Source organism: Pteronotus mesoamericanus, unplaced genomic scaffold (genome assembly GCF_021234165.1).
Source record: "Pteronotus mesoamericanus isolate MK-2021 breed Mesoamerican mustached bat unplaced genomic scaffold, CSHL_Meso_final scaffold_36, whole genome shotgun sequence".
In the NCBI taxonomy this organism is placed as follows: domain Eukaryota; kingdom Metazoa; phylum Chordata; class Mammalia; order Chiroptera; family Mormoopidae; genus Pteronotus; species Pteronotus mesoamericanus.
This window is the reverse complement of record NW_026555313.1, coordinates 22,060,138-22,077,733: the sequence shown is the minus strand read 5'-3', so window position 1 is coordinate 22,077,733 and position 17,596 is coordinate 22,060,138. Positions and strand designations below refer to the sequence as shown.

The following is a 17,596-nucleotide window of genomic DNA, read 5'->3' as shown; positions in this document are numbered from 1 at the left end:
AAAGCTGTGGGTATGAGTGTGGGTTAGAGACAAATGCACGTGAGTCTGAGTATATGAGCAAATGTGCGGAATCCTCAGAACAGATGTGGGAGACTATCTATGATGCTGGCGCCCAGGAAGCTATGCCTGGAGACAGCCAGAGCTGCATGGAGTCCTGTTAGAAATTTTACCAAACATGCCCTGTATGGTGTAGCTCAGTGGGTTGGGTGTTGTCCCACAAACCAAAAGGTTGTCAGTTAGATTCCTGGTCAGGGCAAGTGTCTGGGTTGCTGTGCAAGAGGCAACTGATTGATGTTTCTCCAGTGCATCTCTCTTTAAAAAAAAGAAATATAGATAAAATCATTTTAAAAATATTTTACCAAACACTTTAAAACATTTGCTTTTTCTAATTATCAAAAGAATGCAATTTATTGTGGAAAATTCTGTAAATATATAAAAGAATAAAAAGGAAAGTAAAAATTACATGTACTCTCATTCCCTGAAGATAGACACTGGCAATGTTTTGGTATATAGCCTTCCAGTATCTGATCTGTACGTATGTTATGCATTTGAGAGTATATTTTAATTAAAATAAAATTTTACATAATGTTATATAACCTGCATTTTTCATGTAATATATGTAGGCACTTTCCTACACCATCAAATATTTTTAAAACTATTTTGAATGACTGTCTGTACATAATCTATTTAATTAGTCCTTCCATTATTCTACATTAATCTATTCTCAAATTTTCACCATTTTAAATAATGCTTCATGAAGCATTCTTCATAAATATCTCTCTGCACATGATTTATTATTTCCTAGAGTAAGTTTCTGTAGGAATTCATAGGCCACAAAGAATATCCTTAAGGTTTGCATACACATTTGCATACCCTTCATAAAGTTTCCACTAGCGTGGTAAGTACGTGCTTGTTCCTCGTGCCCATGTTAATGAAAGGTATTATATATTTTTTTATTTTGCCAGTTAAATTTTTTTAAGTGTTTTAAGTTATTTTTTCTTTAATTACTAGTAAGGTTGAATATTGTTATATGTTTTTATTCTTTTTTACATCTTTGTGTAATTATCATTTCATGTCCTTTGTCCATTTTTTTATTTGTGTAGTTCATGTTTTTTTCTCTTAGTGTTTTGTGAGTGCTCTTTACATATTAAAGATAATAAGCATTTTTTTTAATCATATAGGTTGCAGCTATTTGACAGTTTATTACTTGTTTTTCATCCTATTTTTGGCGTTCTATAGGCTTTCTTTTAGTATAATCTAAATTTATAAATTACTTCCATTTATAATTTTTGCCTTTATTTTTATGACAAGACAGATAAGTATTTGCCCAGTTTCTTTTTTTGTAGTTTTATCTGTTTTTTTTTAAACTTTTGATCCATTGGAACTTTACTTGGGAGTATGGTTGTGTGTTTTTTAAAGTGATTTCAGCAGATTCTTGGTGACTCCAGAGTAAAAGGAAGGCTGGGTAAGATGCTAAAACCTTCCAGAAGAAGCTGAACATGTTCTTCCCTGTAGAGAGAGAACTGTACACTGAGATACACACTGACACACCGAGCAACTACACTCAACTTTTCTACACACAAACACACACACACACACACACACACACACACACACACACACACACACACTTCCCCTATCAGAGAAAAATGAATCAGGAGAAGAACTTGTTTCAGTTTAAAATGACACACACACCCCTTGCCTCATTTGTACCACACTGTAACCACACAGAGTAGGCAGCGCTGCACTGTTTTCTTCATTTGCAGGAGAGAAAATTGAGGCCCCAGGAACCATAAAGACAGTTACTTATCATATGCCTAGTAAGAAGGATGGGCAGCTGTTGAAGCCACTATACCACCCTACCTCATGCACAGATATATACTACACATAGGCACACAGCCCCCCAACTACCAGGGCTCAGGGTGGCTCTGCACCTATCCCCAGCAGGGGCCTCTGGTGTTCAAGGCCAGATCTCCATGAGGGAGGCAGGAGGGGGGTTTGCCAGGGAGCTGTGTGTGTTTTGAAGAATGCCTGTGTCCTCTCCTCCACATTTCCCTGCAGACAGCCTGAGACCTGAGGAGAAAAGTATTTTCTCCTGATATGTCACCGAGCCCCTCAGCCTCATCATGGGGCACAGAAAATGTGCCTCTATGACCCTATATATGCCTGGCAGTCTGTCCCTCAGCACATGACAAATGCACCTACATGTCTGTGTAAGTGAGCATGTGCATGTGCACATGTGTGTGCAAGATCCCATGAGTGCCAAGATAACTAAGTATTAGTTCCCTCTGGCTTGAGGGCCCCTCAATCTGTTCCAGGGGCTCCCTTCCCTAGACTTCCGCCCTGATTTCAGAAAGGCTCTAGTGCTGTCCTCCTTTCCCTTCCCTGCGGCTGACCAAAAAATAAAATGAAAGTCAGCCTCATCCCACCTGCACCAGGGAAGAGGCTGACAGGAGGTCTGCAAACTAGCGCTTATCAAAAGCTGCTTCTCAAATTCATTTCAATATCTGAGCCTCTGGTTTCCAAGGTAACATAATCTTTTCATCAAAGCAACTGGCAAAACCACTGGGATCTGATATTGTTTTGTTGGCAACTTGTCAAAACTGTCATTTGGTTAAAAAAATTTATAGATTTATATAACCCACAAATATATACAGGTTCTGTACTGCTAATAATCATTAATAAAGTGTTGCCCGGTAAAGCTTTCCTAGTTCCCTCTCCCGCCCCTTCATCCCCTGGATGAGTTTGCTTCCTGCAAGTCTGGGAGGTGACTCTGAGAGGGGACAGACTGGGGAGCCTGTCTACACCCTAGGAAGTCAAACGTAGTAATTTAGCTTCTTCCCAGAGATTCCCTTTCTGAAGCTTTTACTGGGACCCTCCCTCCTCTATTCCACCTTCTCCCAACTCCCTCCAGCTCTTAACAAAACACTCACATTCCCTGGCATGGGAACCACAGTTGCCAGCACCTCGATTAGTCAGAAGTAAACTGAGGCTGACCCAGCAATATCCCAAAGCAGACCTATCAGCTCCCAGGGCCAAGCCCAGGGCACACCCTGTTCATCGTTTCTCCAAAACCAGAAATTTTGGGCAAAGTAGGCAGGATCCTGCCTCCCCTTCCACAGCCTGAGATCCCACTACCTCTTCTGAGCCCAGGGTCCCCAGGAAGGTTGGCATTAGGGGCTGAAGGCCTGAGGGCCTTGATTCATAGTACGTCTATGCCTCTGCCCCACAGGCTCCCAGCGAGTATGAGACGAGTCCAGAGCAGCTCTTCTACCGGATTGCCCACCTGAACCGAGGGCAGCAGTACCTGCTGTGGGTGGCTGCTGTCACCTCTGCCGGCCGGGGCAACAGCAGTGAGAAGGTCACCATCGAGCCTGCTGGCAAGGGTGAGGAGCTTGGGCCTGGGACAGAGGGACAGAAGCTCCCAGAAGCTCCCAGAAGCTCCCTTCTAGAATTCTGGTGCTCCACAAACAGGGGCATGCCTCCCTCCACCCTGTCTGAGGAGCTCTTCCCACTCGGCTGCCCCCAGCATCCACCAAGACTGGGTCTCTGCTGCCCTCTGACGCCCAGAAAGCCTCACAACAGTCTCTAAGCAGCACTGATACCAAGAGGCTGCTAGGCATTGTGCACCCCGGGGCCCCCACTTCAAACTCTACTCTGGGGTTGAAAGAAGGGGGATTTAGCCCCCCTCTATCCTCAAAGGACCCTTTGTCCCAATGCTCAACTCCAGAGGGGGCTGAGGCCAGGTATACTGCTTCCACAGAGCAGAGAGCTGTGAGGAGAGCCCCCTCATCCCGAAGCCTGGACACCTCAAGCAAAGGGGACCCCACTGATTGCTGGCTCCTTCATAACTGTCATTAGAGAGTGCATATCATGAAGGAGGCTCTGGGCCAGAGGTACACACAGGGTGAATTAGACTATGCTTGGCCTTAGGGAGCACCGCACTGAATCCCTGACCGCGACATTCATGTACCCCACTTTACAGGGAATGACAGTTCTGAGGCTGCAATAAGACTGAGGCAGCCACACAGAGCTGCTAGGCCACCCTCTGTGCCCACCCTGGGGCTGGGCTTAGCCACACACACCTTTGAAGTCCGGTCCTCTACTTTGGAGCTGGGCTGTCCTGGGCTTCTCCTCATGGCCCTACCTCCTCCCACAACCAGCTGACTCTCTAGCCCAGGCCCCAGGACCAGACCTCAAATGGGGCTGAAAGAAGGGGGAGTTTAGTTGGGACACAGGAGGCCTCAGCCTTCCCCTGACACAGTCTCAGACTCAGCAAGCACACACTCAGGGACTGCAGTGAACCAGGGGTCTCCACAGGCCCTGTTAGTGGGGCTTGTTATCCTATTTACAGTGGAGCACTCAGCAGCAATGCATGGCCTGCAAGCAGCTGTTAGTGATGGGCTGGCTCTTCTGGCTCCGAGTCAGAGCTCTTCCCACATGGCCTCAGTGTTTCTAACCTCCCCTGACCCTTCTTCCCAAAGACACTACCATCCCCCTCTCCTAAATTCCTTTCCTTCAGGAGGAAATGGGCTGAGAGCCTACAGTCTTCCCAGGACACCTGGCACTGGGGTCCAGAGACAGGGTCTGAGAGATGGAGTGTTTTGGCAAAAAGCTGGCCCCTTGTCCTGTGGGCATGCAATAGAACATCCCCAGAGGACTTTGTACTTCCTAGAACACATTTACACATCTTCCTATTCTGTGTTCACAGCAGCCCTGTGAGGCGGGAGGGACAAGCATTGCTGCTCCCCACCCCCAGCCACACGCATGCACCAAGATCCAGACAAGTTCAGGGAGCCACCCCAGCCATGTGGTAGAATCAGGTCCAGAAACCAGGTCTCTAGAGAATGTGGTGCTCTCGCCAAGGCCCCTGATACTCTCTGTGACCCCAGAAGAAGCCACCTTAACTTGGGCCTCTCTGCTCTGTCCAAGTCTTTCCAGCCACAAAACAGACCTCCACTGCCACAAGCTGCCCTTTTACTTCTCCCCTGACGTTCCTCCAGACCTTCCTACTCTCCCAAAGCCCAGGGCTCCAGCACTGCCCTCATAGAAGAGGAACATTTCCTCCATTTCCTGCCCAAAACTTCTAAACATTGCTTCCTTTTTTTTTAAGATTTCATTTATTTATTTTTAGAGAGGGGAAGGGAAGAAGAAAGGGAGAGAAATATCAATGTGTGGTTGCATCTCCAGCACCCCTACTAGGGACATGGCCAGCAACCCAGGCATGTGCCCTGACTGGGAATTGAACGAGTGACCCTTTGGTTCGCAGGCCAGCGCTCAGTCCAGTGAGCCACACCAGCCAGGGATAAACATTGGTTCCTTGACCACCTTATATCTTCTATCTCCCCAAGAAGGAACACTTGGCTTAGGAGAACCCTGTCTCTGGCCCTCTGAAGCACTCAGTCACTTGGTTAAGACTTCTACTGGTAGGCCTGGAACCATGAGGTACATGACAGGATTACCTTCTTGCTGGACCCCTGACATTTTTGCCTCCCTTGCTTTCCGGGATGCTGCTTGTACCTGCCGGTCCTCTCAGCGTGCTCAGGTCCACCCTCGCTCCACACCCAAGGGCATTCCTTTCTCCTCTGGGACTATGTGTGTTGACTCCAGAGTTTTGCCACTTTTCTGTCAATCTACATCTGTTCCTGGTGACCTCAGTCACTCTGCTGACTCCCACATCAGTGTCTGGGGTCCAGCCGTCTCTCTTATATTCCACAACATTTATACCCAGCTCTTTTCTAGCTGCCCCTCTAGGTGTTCCCAGGTACTTTGGGCTCAGCATGAGGCGGTCCTCCCAACTCTCCTGCCTACCCCACTCTTCCTCCCCCATGTCTTGTCTCAACAAGGACACCATCACCCACCAAGCTGGCCAAACTGGAGTCCCAGCAGTCATCCTCTCGTCCCCTTCCATCTCTTCCCCGGAAACCAGGCAGACCCTGAGTCAGGGCAGTTCTTGTCCTGAGCTCCCCATCTCCACATCCCCCACCACCACCTTCACCTGCACTCCAACCGCCATCTTGTCTCTGGCCTACGTCCATCCTTCAGGACCAACCACACCAAGCCCTCCTCTGCAAGTAGCCAGGGGTTGGTCTAAAACTTGACTTTGAACGTGTCACTACTTACTTATAAGCCCCTAGTGGCTCCTCATGACCTCAAGAGGAAGTCCCGCCTCCTTGTTCTGCCAGCAGAGCACCCCCATGTTTGTACTCCTGCTCACCCCTCCAGCCCTACTTTTGCCTGTCCCCCTTTGCTCACCCTGGGCTTTGGTCACCCCAACCAAGTATTTGCAGACCCACACACTTGCCATATGATTCAGTCCTCCATTCCTCTCAGTGCTGTTTCCTCTTCCTAATATGCCTTTCCTTCTCTGCATAGTGAACTTCTTAGCCTTCAAGAGTCTAAAGCCTCCCCTGGTCTTCATCTCCACCACCACTGAACAGCCCAGTTCCCTCCCCATTCTTTGTACTCCCATGAGGACTTGTACCTACCCCCACCATAGTATTTTTCACCTGTAATGACTTTTTTTAAGTACCTCTCTCTTGAACAATCAGCAACTTGAGGACAGGTAATACATTATATTCATTTTGAGAATCCTCAGAGTTTCATGTGATAGTTGACCCATAAGAGGCATTTGATAAATGTTTGTTGAATCAAGCACTCCCACTTGAAATTCCATGCACTCCCAACCCCAAGTCCAAGGTAGAGGTCAGGTAGGAGAGGAAGGACTTTACATGAAATTAAGGGAGCCCTCAGAAATGGGGCAAAGGCAACACTGGGTGTAGAAGTGGGGTGGCCCTTATCCTCTCTTCCTTGTAGCCCCAGCAAAGATCATCTCATTTGGGGGCACCGTAACAACACCCTGGATGAAAGATGTCCGGCTGCCTTGCAATTCAGTAGGAGATCCAGCCCCAGCTGTGAAGTGGACCAAGGACAGGTATGTGTGGGACCCTTGAAGGACGGGTGACCCGCAGAGAGAAGCATAATGAAAGACTCATGAAGAAGAGTGTCAGTGTCCCTTCCTTCCTGCTGGCTTGGCCCTGTGGGTGCCCTGGGTACACAGCTACCACTCTCAGAAGCAGGACTAGCCTCCCTGATACCCCTCTGTTGGGAGTCCAGGATCTCCCTTGCCTGGATGGTTAAAAGGCCAAGGTTGCTTGATACCCCCCAGGAAGTCCAAAGTAAGACCCAAGAATCCAGAGACCCCTGGCAAGCCTCCCTCTGTTCTCAGATCAATTTGCCTACAGACTTGGGGGAGGCCCTGGGTGAGGGGATGCTTGCTAAAATCCATACCTCCCACAGCGAAGACTCAGCCATCCCTGTGTCCATGGATGGGCACCGGCTCATCCATACCAATGGCACTTTGCTGCTGCGTGCTGTGAAGGCTGAGGACTCAGGCTACTATACCTGCACGGCCACCAACACTGGGGGCTTTGACACCATCATCGTCAACCTTCTCGTGCAAGGTGAGCCCCCGCACGACAGGTGGGGCTCGGGTCAGGGCAGTGATGGAGAAGGGGTAGAACTTCGATCATGTGAGAAAGAGGGTTTCTAAATGGGAGAAAAAGACCTACCACCAGGAAGACCGAATCTCAGTGGAACAGAGGTGCCAAATGAATGAGGAAACAGGCAGGGCAGGGAGAATGAGCAGGAGTGAGGAGAGCACCTAGAAAGTGGGAAAGCCAGTCCCTTATCCTCCTTCCCATTGGGATACCCCCAAGCACCCCCATCATCAGAAGTCAAACCTTGTGGTGAGGGCCAATGGCTTTCCCCTCACAGTTCCCCCGGACCAGCCCCGCCTCACTGTCTCCAAAACCTCTGCTTCGTCCATCACTCTGACCTGGATTCCAGGTGACAATGGGGGCAGCTCCATCCGAGGTAAGAGGGATTCGGATGAGGAGGGGTAGGCAGGGGAAGGAATCTAGGTCCGGGGGCTTCACCCACTCCTACCACTTGTCCCCATAATGCCCAGGAAGTGATGGGGGTTTCAATTCAAACCACAAGGGAATTACCCAAGTGCCATGAAAAGTGTATCAGCCTAGGCTTCTGAGCTTTAGAACACCCCTAGAAAGCCATGCAAACCTGAAGAAGTCATTTTCTTCTCTGGGCCTCAGTTTCTAAATCTGTAGAAGTGGACAAACTACTGGATGAGTCCTTCCCAAGCTTGAACATGCATACAAACCACCAGGGGATCTTGTAAGAAGATTTGCTTCAGAAGGGCTTTGGTGGGGGCTGAGACTTTGCATGTCTAAAAGGCACTCAGTGAGAGTCACACAGTGCTGCTGTCATGGGGCCACATGTGGAGCACTGAGGTCTAAATAGGATCTCTTTTAAGCCTCAAAACCCTGGTGTTCTGCTCCCCTCCCCACCTTGGCTTCTGAACCGTAACACAAGAACTGAAGAGAGACCAGTAAAACTCACCTGAGGTTCTTCCAGTTTTGCCTCTAACACGCATCTGCCCCTGCCAATGACCAAAGGCCCGATTCTGCCCCCTGCCCAGAGCCCACCCCCGTGATGCCTGTCAGGTACTCTTGGCCCCACCCTGCCCACCTGAGCCAGGCAAACCTCCCGGGCAGGCTTCGTGCTGCAGTACTCGGTGGACCACAGCGAGGAGTGGAAGGACGTGTTCATCAGCTCCAGCGAGCGGGCCTTCAAGCTGGACAGTCTCAAGTGTGGCACATGGTACAAGGTGAAGCTGGCGGCCAAGAACAGTGTGGGCTCCGGGCGTATCAGCGAGATCATCGAGGCCAAGACCCATGGGCGGGGTGAGGCCTGAGGACAGGGATGTGGGAGGAGATGTGCCCAGGGAGGAGGAGTGGGGGGAGAAAAGTTCAGGACAAGGGGTGGAAGATGGCAAGGATAGGGAAGGATGGTGCAGGGAAGCAAGAGGCTAAAGGGAGAGGCTCAACCTAAGTCCCATCACTGCAACATCTGGACAAATCACAGTAGGAAAAGCCAGTCCCACTTTCCTACTGTGGGTGGCAGATTTTTATCCCTTCTCTCCCTTCTTCCTGCTTCTGTCCTCCTCCTTTGCTGAAGCCTTCTCTCCAGGTCTTTCCCACCTGTACTCCTCCTCTGTTCCCCAGGGTCAACCACTGACACCCCTGGAGCCGCTGCAGTCTCGGGGGCCCCCAGGGAGCCCTTTACAGCCCAGATTAATGAATCCCTTCCCCTCAGTCTCTCTAACCTCTCTCTCTCTCTCTCTCCTTCTGGCCCCCAGAGCCCTCCTTCAGCAAAGACCAGCATCTCTTCACTCACATCAACTCCACACATGCTCGGCTTAACCTACAGGGCTGGAACAATGGGGGCTGCCCTATCACAGCCATTGGACTGGAGTACCGGCCCAAGGGCACCTGGGCTTGGCAGGGTCTCCGGGCCAACACCTCTGGGGAGGTATTTCTGACTGAACTGCGAGAGGCCACATGGTATGAGCTACGCATGAGGGCTTGCAACAGTGCTGGCTGCGGCAATGAGACAGCCCAGTTCGCCACTCTGGACTACGATGGCAGTGAGTCAGAGGGGGTGGGAGGGAGCAGCACAGATGCTGGAGCAAGGTGCTGCCAGGGAAGCTGGCAGGGAGGCAGGCACACAAAGAGAGCGACAAACAAATACATAAATCAGCAGGACGACAGTTGGGAGAAAGGCTGACAGGTGGATAAGCAGGCAAATGAAGCAACAGATTGGTAGGCAGGCAGGTAAGTAGTCAGATGCAATAGTGGTCAACAGAGATAGGCAGACAAGGTTATAATACTAAAGATAGAAGGTCTTTTAAGGCACGAGCCTTGCTGTCCATTACTTCAGAGAGACAGAGAGGGAGGTGGAGATGCAGCTGAGGTCCTGCCCTCTACGAACCCTCTGCTAATATGGTATATTAGGCAGGATGAGAGAGCCTGTGCTGCAGTATGAGAGAGACATGAAAAGTTCCACGGCTAAATCCAATAAAGATTTGTTTCCTGCCCTCATAAAGTGTCATGAGGGTTAGCTGGCTACCATCTTTTAGATCTGTCATCTTGAACCTGTAACTTCCAAGATCACCAAAAAGAGAGAGATAGGAGAGGCACACAAATTCTTTAAGTGCCTTGGCCAGGAAGTGATACTCATGACTTTTATTCACACTCTGTTGTCCAGAACTAGTCACATAGGCCCTGACTGCTGTGGCTTAGTGGACTGGGTGTTGTCCCACAAACTAAAAGGTCACATTCCCAGTTAGGGTACATGCCTGGTTGTGGGCCAGGTCCCTGACTGGGGGCATGTGAAAGGCCACTAATTAATGTTTCTGTCCCTCTTTCTCTCTTCCTTCTCCTCTGTCTAAAAATAAACAAATAAAATCTTTTTTAAAAAAAGAACTAGTAACATGGTTCTAATCTAACTACCCAGAAGCTGGGAAATGTAGATGAGCATATGGATATTTGGTGAGCACTAACTGGAGCCTGTCACATAGGGACATCTCACACAGTGCATGCACACACATGCACATACAACTACATATGTGTGTACACATGGACACACACACATGCAACATTAAAGGTTCACAGAAGGCTGCATTCATAGAGACCCAATATCACAAGCTAAAATTAAGTCTACTATGTGTTAAGGAAACAGAATGAAGTGATATCAGAAGGGGATGGGCTCAAACAGGAAAGGCTTCATGAAGGAGATGACTCTTAGATGAGGCTTTGAAATAGGCAAAGATCAGGCTTTGGCAGAGGGCTGTCAGCAGGAAATTGTATCATTGTCTCCCTGCAGGCATGAGACCCAAGGCAAGCCGATATTGCCCATGGGAGGGGTGACTCCAACAGTCAAGAGACTCTCTGACAGACTTCAGGATAATTTTATAACAGGCCCAGGAAGTCATTAGTATCAAAATATAGTGTAAAAACTACCCAACTGTTCCTGGCTGTCCTGATGGGACCAGAATTTGTGGGAGCCGAGGGGTGGGGAGGAGCTCTGTACCAAGAAGTGGAGGTCAGGGTGAGAACAAGGGCAACAAGGAAGGTCAAAGGGCTCCTTCGCCCATGGGAATCTGCATAGCACCTAACTCATAAGGAACAGCTGGCTCCCTTCTTCACCCCCGTTCAGGCACCATCCCTCCCATCAAATCTGCTCAAGGCGAGGGGGATGACGTGAAGAAGCTGTTCACTATTGGCTGCCCAGTGATCCTGGCTACGCTGGGAGTAGCTCTGCTCTTCATTGTACGAAAGAAGAGGAAGGAGAAGCGACTGAAGCGGCTCCGAGGTGGGGGAGTTTCCTTCCTGTGGGCTTCCTGGGCAGGAGTGCTGACCCCCAGCCCCACTGGCCACCTACCACTGGCTCACATCCCCTTCTGGACAAGAGAGAGTGCCCATGTCCCCTTGAAAAGCGAGCCACCACACCAACCTTCTAAAACCTCCCTAGTATTCACTGCCTGCTCCTATATGCCCCAGGACTTTGTGCCTGTCCTAACTAGGGCTAACTTTTAGAGGTTCACACTGGTAAAGCCATAATGTTTGTTAAAAGATTTAAACATTTCCATGTTGATTGGTAAATAGATGTTGCTTCCTGCACCATGGGTGTGCCATTCTCTCACACAGGATTCCTGGGACTTTCCTAGGACCCAGCCACTAATGAGTGTGCCTGCAGGTGTTCTCTAGGGCCTTGATCAGTTCTGAATGGAGAGTTTCCATGCCACATCAGTTTTTAAATATTTTGAATATCATCACCTCTCCTAATACCAAATAGTGCAGTCTAGCATGAATGAGTCTGATTTGCCTTGGTTTGTACAGTGTCTGGCACTTATTAGTTGATTAATAAATGTTCACACTCATTTGGAAAACACTTATTGAGTGTCTACTGTATTATAGATATGCCAGACATTGGAAATAAAAAGATAAATGAAGGAACAATCCATGCCTTTATAGAGTTTACAGTGTCATTTGAGAAGCCAGGGCACAATAGTAGCACAGAAGACTAACACTGCCTAGGGTTTAGGAGTTGGATGAATAGATGAACAGATAGTTCAAATGACGATTGGATGGTTATTGGACAGATGGATGAATAGATGGATGGATGATTGAGTGGATGAGTGGTTAGATGGCTGGGTGGATGGTTAGATGATTGGATGGTTGGATGGAAAACTGTATAGATGGAAGGATGGTTGAATAAAAGGTGTGATGGATAGATGGTTGAATTAATTGGTGGTTGTATGGATAGATGGATGGAAGAGTGGATGGATGGATGAATGGATGGATAGATGGATGCGTGGATGCATGGATGGATAGGCGGTTGAATGAATGCTTGGATGTATAGATGTATGTTTGGATGGATAGGTGGATGATAGGATGGAGAGGTGGTTAGAAGTTAAATGAATAAGTGGATGAATGGGTGTTTGGATGAATGGTTGAATAGATGTATGCATAATTGGATGGATGGTTGGAGAGATAGTCAGATTGGTTGATGGCTGAATAGATGGAGGGTTGGATAGTTAAATTGGTGGATGGTGGATGAATAGTTGGATAAGTGAGTAGATGAGTGTGTAAATAGTTGGATGGGTGGATTGACAGGTGTTTGGATCAATAATGAATGAATAAGTGAATAAATGGGTGGCAGTCAGATGCTTGGAGGCGTCTGTGCAACTAGATTCACTTGGACAAATCATTCTTGGTTATCAGGGGTCTAATGGATTAACCAGGACGTTTTCCTCTCTCTCATCAATTTTTAACCTGCGTGTCCTAATCCTATTCAAGACCCCTCTGAAACAAAGCAGGGACCCCTAAATCTATCCATGGAATTTTTAGGGGATAGATGCCCTAGAGGAGGAAGGGAAGCCTCTTGGTTGACAGTCATCTGGGGCTGCCAATTGACCACCCTTACTTCATCCTCTACTCTGTCCTCTCCATAACAGATAACTAAGCATAGACCCTCCACTGGTGCAAGTTTTCAGCCTAGTCTGGTGTCTCGTTCAACTAGAGTCAATTCAGGAAACAAATGGAGTTCTTTATATACCTCTCCTTTAGGAAAGACCTTCCTATTAGATAAAAGTCTGAGAAAAGGGAAACAGGCCTGAGCCAAATCCTGAATGGAAGGAGAGAGACCTTATCATGTTTTGGACTGTTTTAGAGGTCCCTACATTTCTTCCTCTTCTTCCCAGAAGATCAGCCTTGGCCCTAATTTAGACAATTCTCCCACCTTGTCCCATGCCTTTTCCAATTCTCATCCTATTCAAACTCCACTCTTACCCAGCCCCTCTCTCTACTGTTTTGCAGATGCAAAGAGTTTGGCAGAAATGTTGATAAGGTGGGTTTCAAATAGCTGCTTCCTCTCTCTTCTCCCTCTGCAGGGGACAAGCTTCTAAGATCCCACTGTTTTTGCAAAACCCCCTCCCCCAACCCCTTATGGCTGCTGAGCCACCCACCTCTAGCCCTTCTCCCCACAGCAAGAACAACCGAAGTTTTGACACCCCTGTGAAGGGGCCACCGCAGGGCCCACGGCTACACATTGACATCCCCAGGGTCCAGCTGCTAATTGAGGACAAGGAGGGCATCAAGCAACTGGGTGAGTAACAGGTGCCACAAGCTCTCTGTCCTGCTCTAAGTGTGCTTCTCCAGGCTACAACACACAAAAGGCAACACCAGCCTTTACAGCAGTGCCCAGAGTTCTAACTGAAGCCCTATCAACAACCCTGAATGCATTGCAGCTTCTCTCAAGGGCTGTTTCCTTCTCTGTCTAAGGGAGAATTATCCTGGCCTTCCTAGACCTCAACATTGGATAAAGACAAAGAGAAATTTGGGAATTAAAGATGGTTCCCAAAGGGGAGGAGTGCCACTGATTTTTTTTTTTTTTCCCCAGGAGATGACAAGGCCACCATCCCCGTGGCGGATGCTGAGTTCAGCCAAGCTGTAAACCCACAGAGTTTCTGTACCGGTGTCTCTTTGCACCACCCAGCCCTCATCCAGAGCACAGGACCCCTCATCGACATGTCTGATATCCGGCCAGGCACCAGTATGCATTATCCCCAGGGAGAGAGCCCTCCTTCCACACAATGTGTCTTGGGCACAGCATGGGGGCATAGGTGATTTTTTAAAAGATAAAAAAGAGGGAGGAAGAGCATGGAAGAATTGAAAGAGACTGGAGTTAAAGTCTGGATACCTTGATTGCACACTAAATAACTGTGGCCTTGGGCATATAACTAACCTTATACCTCTGAGTCTAAGTTTCCTTACCTAGAAATGTAGAGAGGGTTCTGCCTCTAGCACTCTAGATATAATAATGAAATACATCAAGCACTGTAGGGATGCACAGTCGGGATGCAGCAGAAGAGGTGGCATTTCTTCCCAGGCTGGAGGAAAAGATAGGGTGGGAGGAAAAGACCAAGAAGTTGCCCACTGCCCCCATGCCTAGACACTCTTGCTCCTCTCCTCTGGGCCCAGCTGGTGCTGTCAGGAAAGGCGGCATGCTCAGCATTCCCAAGGGAGTCCTATGGCTGCTTCTGCCTCCTCTCTTGCTCCTCACTGCCCTCTCTGCCCAAGCCCAAGTGCCCTCAGGTGGCAGGTGCTAGCTCTTGCTTCCTCTGTGTAGACCCAGTGTCCAGGAAGAATGTAAAGTCAGCCCACAGTACCCGGAACCGATACTCAAGCCAGTGGACTCTGACCAAGTGCCAGGCCTCCACACCTGCCCGCACCCTCACCTCTGATTGGCGCACCGTGGGCTCTCAGCATGGTGTCACGGTCACTGAGAGTGACAGCTACAGCGCAAGTCTCTCCCAAGATACAGGTGAGAGCAGGGCCCAGCCTGTGTCCTGCTCACTCTCTCCCACTCCCCCTTCTTCCAGCTCCACCTTCCATTTTCCTAACTCCTACCCACCAGTCTGTGGGTTCCAAAACACAAGTCAGCTCATTTCCAGCTGGCCACTGACTCACTGTGTGGCTGTGACAAAAACACTGGACTTTGCTGAGCTTTGCCTGGTCAAGTATTTCATTTTGGTCTCCCCCAAAGTGTCAGAGAAAATAGTATACATGATGTTTGTTGGAGAAAGGGCTGAGTGTTCCAGGTAGTCGCTTATTTTCAAGAACGAAAGGTGTTTGCCCTCTGTTAGTCAAAGACCCCAGTTTTGCCACCACTGCTATTTTCACAGTAGGAAAGTAGGATTTTCTGAGCCTGGTACACCAGCCAGGCCTTTCAGTGGGGGCTGGGCTTAGGGTAGGGAAACTGCTCAGTCTGGTCTCATTTACACACTTCTCCCACAACCCACTGATTTCCTCTTAACTCTATGCCTTCCATCTCCCCAGACAAAGGACGGAACAGCATGGTGTCCACTGAGAGTGCCTCTTCCACCTATGAGGAGCTGGCCCGAGCCTATGAGCATGCTAAGCTGGAGGAGCAGCTGCAGCATGCCAAGTTTGAGATCACCGAGTGCTTCATCTCTGACAGCTCCTCTGACCAGATGACCACAGGCACCAATGAGAATGCCGACAGCATGACGTCCATGAGCACACCCTCGGAGCCTGGCATCTGCCGCTTCACTGCCTCCCCACCCAAGCCCCAGGATGCAGACCGGGGCAAAAATGTGGCTGTGCCCATCCCTCACCGGGCCAACAAGAGTGAGTGTCCAGACCACCTTCCCTCCTTGTCCCCTGCCGCCTAACCCCATGAGCCCTGGCTAGGCCTAGCCCTCACAGCACCGGATCCAGTAGAGCTCCTGGGCAGTGTAGGGTAGCACAAAGAACAAGGACCTGGGAGCAAGCATATCGGGTCCACATCCTGGTTCAACCTTTTAATATCTCTGTGACCTTGGGCAAGTCGTTTAATCTCTCTGGCCTTAACTTTCTCAGTTATAAAAATGCAAATGATAGCATATACTTTTCATCGTTGCAATGGGAATGAGAAATGATATCTGTGCCTGGCACATAGTAGGTTCTCATTAAGTAGTGATCATTCCCTTAATCTGAAGCTACTGATGAAAAGAGATCCCTGTGGGGTCAAATGCCCAATGGCCACTCATCTCAATGCTCCGTAAACTTAATCCAGACCCAGAGAAGCAATCCTGGCAGCTCAGCCCATGGTGGCTGAACCCCTAGGGGTGAGGGGAGGCACTGAGCTAGACTGACTGGGAACCATCTAACTGCAGGGGCCTGGCCAGAGCGTATGCCCTTTGGGGTTGGTGGGGCAGGTCTAGAATAACCCAGGGGCATAGGAGGAGGAGTGCCTCAGCAGATGTTGGGATCACAGCTTGCAAGACTGTCAAACCATTAGTCTGGTCTGCTCAGTACTGGCCTTGCTAAGTGACCATGCTAACCTGAGGGGCTCGGGGTCATCTGAAGAAGAGCCTGGGGTAACAGAAAGTCAAGGATTTAGGAGACTAGAAGCCCTGAATGATGCGCCCAGCCTGTTCTAACTGTGAATTTGGGAAAATTACTTAATCTTTCTGAATCTCAGTTTCCTCACTTGCAAAATGCAGGCAGCTTTGGCAAGGGCGGTGGGTACTGAATGAGATCGTCTAAGGAAAGTACCTGGCATGGTCAACATGGTAGAGGCACATGCACAGGGGAGGGTCACACAGAGCAGAGGGAGCAGGACAGGAGAGAGTTTAAGAAATTAAGGACAATTCCACCTGAAGAAGAGGGAACCGGGGAGAGAGGGGGACATGTAGCTGATCTCAGACTTCTGAAAGGCTGCATGGGAAAGAGGGGGAGGCCCCGTTCTGTGGGTTGTCAGAAGGCAGAATTGGGTTCAATGTAAGATGTGTCAAAGAGGTACAATCCTTGTCTTCTCAAGGTTAAAAGAGCTTTCTAGCAGCCAGAGCTTTCAGGAAGTTCTGGTCTCCAGAAGCAAGTTCTCTTCCAGCTGAAGCTGAACCATTTATAGTGATCATTCAACAATAAGCATCAGTTTATTGAGCAACTGATGTGTGTGCCCACCATATGTTGAGGAACTTTCCATACTTTATCTTATTCACTACTTAGAACAATCCTGTAGGGTAATGTGATTATCCCCATTTCACAGATATGGAAACTGAGACTAAGAGAGGTCCTTACTACCCAGCCTGTGGAGGGCCAGTTCAGGAAGAATATGAAGGTGCAGGGAGTTGGCTGAACAAGCTGGTACCCAGAGGCCTCTGCCTCTCACATCCTCTGCCTCTGTGATTCCAGGTGACTACTGTAACCTGCCCCTGTATGCCAAGTCGGAGGCCTTCTTCCGAAAGGCAGATGGACGTGAGCCCTGTCCCGTGGTTCCACCCCGTGAGGCCTCCATCCGGAACCTGGCTCGAACCTATCACACCCAGGCTCGCCACCTGACTCTGGACCCTGCCAGCAAGCCCTTGGGCCTCCCACACCCAGGGGCCCCTGCCGCTGCCTCCACAGCCACCTTACCTCAGAGGACTCTGGCCATGCCTGCCCCCCCAGCTGGCACGGTGCCCCCAGCACCCGGTCCTACCCCCGCTGAGCCCCCTGCTGCAGCCAGCGCTGCCCCTCCAGCCCCTAGCACCGAGCCTCTGCGGGCCGGGGGCCCACACACCAAAATAGGGGGCTCCAGGGACTCACTTCTCGAGATGAGCACGTCGGGAGTAGGGCGGTCTCAGAAGCAAGGGGCTGGGGCCTACTCCAAGTCCTATACCCTGGTGTAG

General features: G+C 49.5%; 1 protein-coding gene across 1 annotated transcript in view; it reads left to right on the top strand.

Annotated features, from left to right (window-relative positions):
- DSCAML1 (DS cell adhesion molecule like 1) overlaps positions 1 to 17,596 on the top strand; it is a 343,723-nt gene extending 326,127 nt beyond the window's left edge. Inside the window, exons 20-32 of the mRNA XM_054592323.1 lie at positions 3,233 to 3,386; positions 6,817 to 6,934; positions 7,300 to 7,463; positions 7,777 to 7,875; positions 8,574 to 8,762; positions 9,218 to 9,505; positions 11,077 to 11,232; positions 13,239 to 13,269; positions 13,409 to 13,527; positions 13,822 to 13,974; positions 14,551 to 14,745; positions 15,261 to 15,572; positions 17,121 to 17,596. Of these exons, the coding sequence (XP_054448298.1) occupies positions 3,233 to 3,386; positions 6,817 to 6,934; positions 7,300 to 7,463; positions 7,777 to 7,875; positions 8,574 to 8,762; positions 9,218 to 9,505; positions 11,077 to 11,232; positions 13,239 to 13,269; positions 13,409 to 13,527; positions 13,822 to 13,974; positions 14,551 to 14,745; positions 15,261 to 15,572; positions 17,121 to 17,596 (2,454 nt within the window). The remainder of the gene's footprint in view (positions 1 to 3,232; positions 3,387 to 6,816; positions 6,935 to 7,299; positions 7,464 to 7,776; positions 7,876 to 8,573; positions 8,763 to 9,217; positions 9,506 to 11,076; positions 11,233 to 13,238; positions 13,270 to 13,408; positions 13,528 to 13,821; positions 13,975 to 14,550; positions 14,746 to 15,260; positions 15,573 to 17,120) is intronic.